Consider the following 8,562-nt stretch of genomic DNA (forward strand, 5'->3'; position numbering starts at 1 on the left):
AATAGACGTAACCGTTCCTACAAGTTCTTGGGACAAAAGCTGACGCATCATGAATCTGAAAAACAGACATAGCACTTTAATGTTCATCATTGCGATAACTATTTCTGCGGGTGGCACATCGCAGAATAATTTCGGCACTCCCGACTTTCGTCTATCTACGAACACAACGATACCGATCCACTACACCATAAAGCTCATTCCTTACTACAACATGTACGATTCCAATGAGACGATATCAAAAAACTATAACCCCGATTCGTGGGTTGAGGGAGAATGCGCTATAACTATAAATATCTTAAAATCTACAAAATCCATACAAATAGATGCAATAAGTTTGGTAACTAATCTCGAAACGATGTTATTTACAAGAGATGAATTAGTTCATGTACTGCAGATATATGCAAAGCCTACTCCGCACACTTTAGTCTTTCGCTCCAAAGATACAATATTTCCTGGAATTTACACTTGGAAAATGCATTTTACCGGTGTAAGAAACTATGACAGTGCCGAAGGCTTCTTCAAATCTTCCTACGTAACCAAAGGCAGAGATAGAGAGTGAGTAGAAACTAGGATCAACACATTGTAATATTGTCGATAATTATTCCTTCTATTTTTCTTATAAATTGATCCGGTCCCAGTGAGAAATGATTTGTCGGTAATAATAACAATTTAACGAAATATGATAGATGGGTGATCGCAACAAACATTCAGACAATTGGAGCACGACGATTATTTCCTTGTTGGGACGATCCGCAATTAAGAACCACTTTTGACATCTCTGTAAAGCACTTCGGTAATTCTTATGCTTTATCCAATATGCCGAGACGCTATACTGAGGATTGGTTTGATAATATGATATGGACACACTTCTATACTACACCTCTAATTTCCACTCATCATGTTGCGATTACAGTAACGAATTTTACCCCAATTCGCATTAATAAAAATATTTCTTTGTGGTGCAGAAAATATTCAAAAGAGCATTTCTCATTCGCAATGCATGTTATAGAAAATATTACGTCGTACATGAACTCCCAATTTAGAGAACTACAGATAATTCCAAAAATAGATCATTTTGTAATTCCAAATTTTCCACAAGATGGTACATCGAAGTGGGGACTCATCTTTTATAGGTAATACATAATTCAGAAGAAGCAACAACCTATCAACTGACAAAATTATTTGTATATACGATATACGAAATTTCCGGATATAATAATTTATATTTTATACTTAATTGTGATGAATTATCAGACCATGTAATATTAAATGTGAATATTATTATATATAAAATATTATACGACTATCGAACTTTAGGGGAAAGAAAAAAACGAATTTCTCTATATATTATTTTTAAAATTAATTTTAAAATGTGTAGGTATTTAAGGGGAAACATTCATATTTTACGTGTGATATAATTGTACAAATTATAATAACTTTTAGGGAAGCAGATGTTATCTACAATAAGCAATTGGATCCAGTCATGCACAAAATAGAAGTTGCACGTTGTATAGCACATAAAATAGCATATCAAGTATTTGGTAACATAGTTAGTCCATTACGATGGTCTTATTTGTGGTTACACGACGGTCTCGCTACTATATTTGGAGAAGAAGCCACCGCTCAGGTCTTTATAATACATTTACTAATATCAGAATAGGATTAAATTTATCTTCTAAAGTTTTAATTCGTTTTTGTTTCTACAAACTTTTGCTAGATGAAAGGTTAGACTTTCTAACTTTTACAAAATCTATATTAAAAGAATTTCAAATTTTAAATACATATTTAAACTAGTTACATACAAACATATCTCGGAAAAACCATGTCCACTAATTAAATCGGCATATAATTTCTCAATTGTATAGTAACTTATTATTTCTCGTTGTTTTTAACTTTGTAATTATAGAAAGTAGAAAGACTTCTTTGAAAGAACCGTGTACAGTATGCAACATCACACAATAGACCATAACGCAGACATATACCTTTTGATTTAATATTGAACATTGTAAATATTATATAAAACTTCGTTTCTAGGCTTTCAATAATTATGGAATAATGGATTTCTTCATTGTTCGGAATCAATACGAAGCTCTCAATTTAGATTCTCATTTTGATATGAATCCCCCACAAGTAAATCTATCGGAGATCAATTCTCTTTTCAATTTTCCTCGTTACATGAAAGGTAACGTTATAATTAAACAATCAAATATATTTAAATTTACAAAAATGAATATATAAAAAGTTAAATGAAAAGAAATGTAAAAATAGAAATTTAAAATTTAAACATATTCATTAATTTCACCAAGTTATAATAAACTTAGATAGATACTAAACTCTGTCACGGCTTTGAGCCCTCGTATTTCTTCGAATTTGTGTGTAACACACCCGAGTCTTACGTACTTAATATTCAATAATGTTTTCTACATCAATTGTCACAGTACCTATTGTTTTACGGATGCTCAAAAATATGATGTTCGATCATGTATTACGAAAAGGCGTCGACGTATATTTAAACAAGTAGTGAGTAACAACTAATATTAATATAATAATTACTACAAGGATGTTATACAAGCTAATACCATTAGTTTAATACTACTAAATTTTCGTAAACATTTTCTTTGTTTTCTCACGTATGCAATGTTTCTGTACAAATTCTATAAGTTTCAAGTCCTCATTTCAAATCCTGCTTTCTTCTAAATTGAAAATAAAATATATCTCATTCCATTATATTTGTTCTACTTTCGTTTTCTATTTTTCGACTTTTTTGTACACGTCGTTTTTCTATTTCTTTAATTTTTACATCATTAACAGAATTATATCATTCCGTATTAAATTTAATTTAACAAAATTTAATTCAAGATCATGTATGGAACTTTTAGTTCTTTCAAGTTATAATATGAAGATTATAAAGTGTAACATCTAATATACGTAGATTGTACAACATATTATATATTTTATTATGTGACGGTGCACAGTATTATGTACATAACGTATAAGTTTTTATATTCGTACATTTAATTGATTATACCTTACAATTTTTTATTTAGCCTATTTAACTCAGTGGTTCCTCAACAATTTTGGTCCACACAAAACCGCCAAATTCAGTGGATGCAATGTTCTGTGCGTGATTTCTCATCTTGGATAGACTACAGACATTATCCTATCATGACTGTCACACAAATACATGCTTACGGCGGAAAATTAACGCAAAATTTGAACATGAGTTATGGTAAATGCAGGATGTCTACATACAAATATGCAAAGCTTTATTTATTACGCAGTACGCTAACCGAGCTGACACCGCAAGAACCGTCTTTATATTCTCAGTACAACATAGATAATAGGGTGACAGTGATCGACATTCTGCATGGTGGTAAATAATCATCAAGAAAATTATTATACATGTTTTATATATATATATATATATATATATATATAATTATTTTCCGGACATTCGGTTTTTGTATTTTCTATGAATACAATATACAAACCTTATTGTTTGATATTACTTTTTGCATATTTAAATTTATTCAAAGTCACAAAGTATTACATGTAAAAATATTCATTGAATTTTTAAAAATTAATAATAAAATAAAGTAATAGATTTAATATGTAATCATTCTCGATATATTTCTTTTGTTGTTTTTAATATGAAGAATCAAAAGAACATATTAATTAATTGCTTTTAATTTAATCGAGCGTAAATTAAATAAAATTTCCGTATTGCTAGGATATTATCGTGTTAAATATGATGGTAGAACCTGGGACCAAATTGCAAAATATTTGAATTCATTAGCATATAAAAATATAAGTGCCATCAATCGTGCAAAAATGATTGACGACGCGTTTTATTTCGTGATAACACACCAGCTTAATATTTCTACGTTCTGGAAACTCTCCAGTTACTTACGGCAAGAGACAGATTTTGTTGCGTGGTATCCTATGATCAAAATATTCGAATATATATCGAATGTTATTCCATTTTATGGAATGTCATTCCTCAACACTCACAACTCAACTTCTTTCATCGTTATGGTAAAAAGATCATATTTTATTTAATAACTAAACATTAGGTGGTATGTAAATTATCGTCTTTATGTCTACACACACACGTGTAGAATATAGAAAACTTTATTCTGCCGTTTTACAGGATACAGAATTAAACGACTCCCGCTCCTCTTCTATTTCTTTTCTCCCCTCCTCCCTCTCCTTCATTCTTTCTCCGCCCCCTTACCTCTTGCAGAGATTTTTTGTATATCGATATTAATTAAAGAAAACAAAATTTATTTAAGATTAAACCGATGCACATACACTAGATTTCTCATAAGAACGAGAGAATATAAAATTCATATTATTTTAGCAAGCATTAAAAGAATTGTTGGATAACTCTTTTGAGATACTAAGATCCGTACCGGAGAATGTGTTTATTAAATGTTTAAAAGAAGAAATCTCAAGATGGGCATGTACTTTGCATTATGGTCCATGTTTGATAATGGCCAGAAAAAAATTATTATTACATTTCGAAGATCCTTCATCAAACATGTAAGTTTCCCTATATTCATTCGTTAAACAAGTGTACGTTATATTTAATAAAAGACATTGGTTATTAGCTGGATATTAGTGTCATGTTTAACAAAAAATTTTGCACCAAAATAGCAATATGCTACGTTTCCATATATCTAACGTATATACTTATAACTGTTCCCAAATTCATAGAATTTCACCAGGATGGAAGGAATGGACATATTGCCAAGGTTTATTAGAGGCAAATATTTCTGAGCGGATCATTTCAAAGGAAATGTGGTTGACAGGAGAACTTTTACCGTACTTACCTTGTACTCGAAATCCTTCAGTTGTCCTCACATACTTTCTGTCTCTACAGAAATATTCCCAACATGCAAAGCGAGAGACTAGCCGTATCCGTCGTAATATAAACATTTTCCATTTATTTATTGCAAAGCATGCTAACAATTCCATCCTCACGAAAAATTTGATGTTTATTACGAAAATAATGCCCAAGTAATCATTTTTTTCTTTATAAACAAGTACTGCTGTTAATAATAGATACGTTTTTATAAAATGTAAACACCTGTATTACTTTTATAGGGAGATTAGTACAATTGTAGCAGTAACTGATATCGTCAATCATGTGTATTCTGAAAAACACCTTAATGAGGTAAGCAAGATGAAACCACACAAACGTGCGCGCGCGTGTACGTCTCCAGAGATAACGAAGAATTAAGGAGGTCTGTGCGGGTGTATTTATTTAGTACAACACGCCTGCATGCGGAAAAACCTTGCAATTTCATATAATTGTATGACAATATACATGTATGCACAATATATGCATGCGTGTTTACCAATGTACTGTACTGTATGCATGTAACTTACTTATACAGCATAAATTTCCAAGGGACGCCTATTAGAACTGCGGGAAATGACGTCGACATCAATTTGGCGGTGTTGATGTCGATTCGACATCGTTTCGACATCGATCGACGAATTATTTCTCACTGGGTTGGACGTCCTAAAGACGTCCCCATCCAACGAGAACACTAACGTCGAGTCGACGTTGAATCGACGTCAATGGAGTCGAAACCCAATTGTCAGTTTTCGAAAATAATTAAACGTTTTGGGACTTCATTTTTTGTATTAAATTTTGTATTAAATAAGTTAACTTGGCAGTTCTCTCCCATAAAACGTTAAAAGTATTCAGAGCATTGAACGTAGTCATTTAACAATAAAGCTCCAAAACTTAACTTACTTCTCGCTGGGCAAGAGAGGCCCTTAATGGTTTGTGCTATATGGAAAGTAAAAAACCTGTATTAATACGATGTATTCCACCTTTACTGCGGAATAATGATAAGTTAGTTATTAATATTTATTAAATGTTATTAATTAAATGTTGAAATACATATTTTATTTCAGATGCTCCATGAACTACAACAGCGAACATACGTAACTAACGGGCAATTAATTTCAAAAATTCAACGCAAGATACAAACACGGTCGTCTCAAATTCGAGATCAAATGGAGCATTATCAATTTTTATATTCACAAGTTTACGCAGGCGCTCCGCGCGAGCCATTTATTCCCGACTCTTATATATTTCTAATCATATGCGTACACATACTCGTCATTGCAATTTTACGTATCTAAACGTTGCCTTGCGATTTTGAAAAACTTGCAGTTTCTGCGCACATCTTTTCATAACATATTTAACAGTAACAACATATAGTATGAAACATAATATCATAATTTTTACTCGTATGCGTTTCAGTCTTAAATGTTCATTTATTTATTATATTATTTTTATTCATTTCTGACTAGATATCACTATCTTATATTACTATCTATTAACTTCTTATCATTACGTGTTTAGTATTTATATCGTTTATGTCTTTAATCCTGCGATATTTATCTCCAGTAACATAATATATTGGCTCAATATTAGGAAATAACGTAAATTTAATTCTCGCAAAATTAATTTTAGATTGTAAGATGAATATCTCCCTTTAGTCAGCCAATATATCTATCCAGCAATCCATTGGTCTAATTGTATTATTATTAAGCTAATATTACACGAATATTCATTTTATATTGCTACTAAATATTAGTCAATGCACTTCCACTATAAATATAATATTATATTATTATTGTGTATGTTTACATATATTTCGTAGCCAATATTTTCCATTGGGAAATGTTGGCCAATTAATACATTGTGTTACCAGAGATTAATTTCATTATAGTAACTAATTTTATTATAATTCTTGGATTACTTGACACTTCATGTTATATTAATATTATTACTATTCTAATACCTATAATATAAAAGCCGTAACTCGTAGATTTAGGTTTAGACTAAGTTTTTTTTTAGAATAAGTGGATAATATACAATAAGATTGTAACCCTAAAGGGAAAAGAATAAAGATTATTATATATAAAAGCCGTAACTTTATTCATTAATAATAAATTTTGTTATATGTATAATTGTTTTACCTCATTATTCTTAAATCCTTGTTATATCCGGCGATTATGGAGATGCAAATACATTCAGGACGGATGTTTGGAAGTGCTCCTAGACGCAGTTCAATTTAGAAAGCGCAGCAATTATCGAGTTTCGTGTCCACCGCTCGAGAATTGTCGGGCGACCGAACGTCGCGCGTTTCGAACCTTCGCGCGCTTTCGGGGGAGCCCGCCGCTCTCGTTCGCCGCGCCGGCGCCGGATGGCGCCGCCGGTGCGACGCGGCGAGCGCGGCGCAGCGCGCCTAACCTGCCGGGGGAGACGGAGACGCACAAGCGCAGTGACGAGCGGCCAGGACGAACGCAGTGACCCGGCGTCTCGGCGAGTGAAGTGTCCGTTGATTGCGGAGTTGATCCTGACGGTTTGCGGCCTGTGCCTTCTTGCGGACCCGACGAGGAATATCACGCCCGCCGCGCACGGTGAGTGCTAGACGAGTAATCGCGCCGCGGGCGCGCCGCGCTTTCGCGCGCGCGCCCGCCCTCCCGCCCGTCGCCGCCGTCGCCCCGGCGTTTTCGTTGCCTCAGCCGCGAGAGAACCCCGGCGAAATCCCGCGTCCGAGACCGGCCGGAGGGAAGCTGGCTCGTCTCGCCGGCGATCACGTGGAGCTCGCGAGTCTCGGATAGACGCGCGCCCAGGTCTCGCTCGCAGCTTCGGCCCACCCGGGGCTGCTTCCACGGAGGAGCACGTCCTCTTTCCCCGTTAGAAATTTTTCTCCTCCTCCCCCTCCGCGCGGCCGGCGACGGATTTCGCCACTCGGGCGCGAATTGCGCGTCGCTTCGGCCTCGAGGATTCTTGACTCGTGCGAGAAACCTCCGCGTGTTGCTTTCCGCACACCAGGAATCATCGTGACGACCGAGTGTTGAAATATTTATCGCAGGGGGGCACGAACCTATTTCCGTTGATTATTTAAATGTATTCGTTCCGCGACGACACGACGGCAGATTAAATACGATCGGGCGAATCGGACGAATTGTCGGGACTTGTCGAGGACTTCTCGTCGATCGCGCCGTTGAGCTTTAACAGAAACGCCCGGCCCCGTCGCGCACGACGGTTGCCGCGGGATATTTAGTATCGTCTCTTGTTTATGGACATTCCCCCGTTTTTTTGCGTTCGCGCATTTATGCGACGTGTCGTCGCGCTCGACTCAAGGTTAGCAGGGTCAAAGAGAATTACGGACCTGTCGTTGTGCCCGGCGAGAGGCAGCCACGCTTCTCGCTCTCCTCGCCCTTCGGGAAACGCGTAGAGGGCAGTTAATTCTCTCCCGGAGTCCATTTTCTTAGTTCCGTCACATCTGTTCGACGCGATAAGAGTTATATACGTTGCTCAAATCCATGTCATTGTGTCTCGGTGTACCGATAACGTTTTTCTAAACTTTTTATAAACTTGACCCACAATGTGCCCTTTTTCTGGAAATGTTCTGTTTTATAAGCAAATGAAAACGCTCGAAAAGCTTATCGACGATGCACGATTGTATTATTTATTAACGGGCATATATTTCTAAACGTATTTATTGGCAAAATAGAATATTTTATACG

At 35.4% G+C, this 8,562-nt stretch overlaps 4 protein-coding genes across 5 annotated transcripts in view; all 4 read left to right on the plus strand.

The window, feature by feature from the left end:
- The first annotated feature begins 6 nt into the window (after positions 1-6).
- Positions 7-2,664, plus strand: LOC105567838 (glutamyl aminopeptidase-like). Its single transcript, XM_012023047.1, has 4 exons — positions 7-1,133; positions 1,444-1,627; positions 2,035-2,182; positions 2,439-2,664. Exons 1-4 carry the CDS (start codon positions 817-819, stop codon positions 2,519-2,521), a joined length of 732 nt encoding a protein of 243 aa, XP_011878437.1. The 5' UTR covers positions 7-816; the 3' UTR covers positions 2,522-2,664.
- A 390-nt stretch (positions 2,665-3,054) lies between these two features.
- Positions 3,055-3,875, plus strand: LOC105567968. Its single transcript, XM_012023275.1, has 3 exons — positions 3,055-3,373; positions 3,731-3,823; positions 3,871-3,875. The coding sequence occupies exons 1-3, from the start codon at positions 3,109-3,111 to the stop codon at positions 3,873-3,875; spliced, it is 363 nt and encodes a 120-aa protein (XP_011878665.1). The 5' UTR covers positions 3,055-3,108.
- A 60-nt stretch (positions 3,876-3,935) lies between these two features.
- LOC105567839 lies at positions 3,936-5,584 on the plus strand. Its single transcript, XM_012023048.1, has 3 exons — positions 3,936-4,035; positions 4,361-4,542; positions 4,717-5,584. The coding sequence occupies exons 1-3, from the start codon at positions 3,943-3,945 to the stop codon at positions 5,021-5,023; spliced, it is 582 nt and encodes a 193-aa protein (XP_011878438.1). The 5' UTR covers positions 3,936-3,942; the 3' UTR covers positions 5,024-5,584.
- Positions 5,585-7,277: 1,693 nt separating this feature from the next.
- LOC105567840 (neurofilament medium polypeptide) overlaps positions 7,278-8,562 on the plus strand; it is a 110,272-nt gene continuing 108,987 nt past the window's right edge. For both annotated transcript variants that reach the window (XM_012023049.1, XM_012023051.1), the window contains exon 1: positions 7,278-7,446. The gene's annotated coding sequence lies outside the window, so the exon portion shown is untranslated. The remainder of the gene's footprint in view (positions 7,447-8,562) is intronic.

Source organism: Vollenhovia emeryi, unplaced genomic scaffold, assembly GCF_000949405.1.
Source record: "Vollenhovia emeryi isolate VEMERY1.0 unplaced genomic scaffold, V.emery_V1.0 DF939133.1, whole genome shotgun sequence".
NCBI classification, from domain to species: domain Eukaryota; kingdom Metazoa; phylum Arthropoda; class Insecta; order Hymenoptera; family Formicidae; genus Vollenhovia; species Vollenhovia emeryi.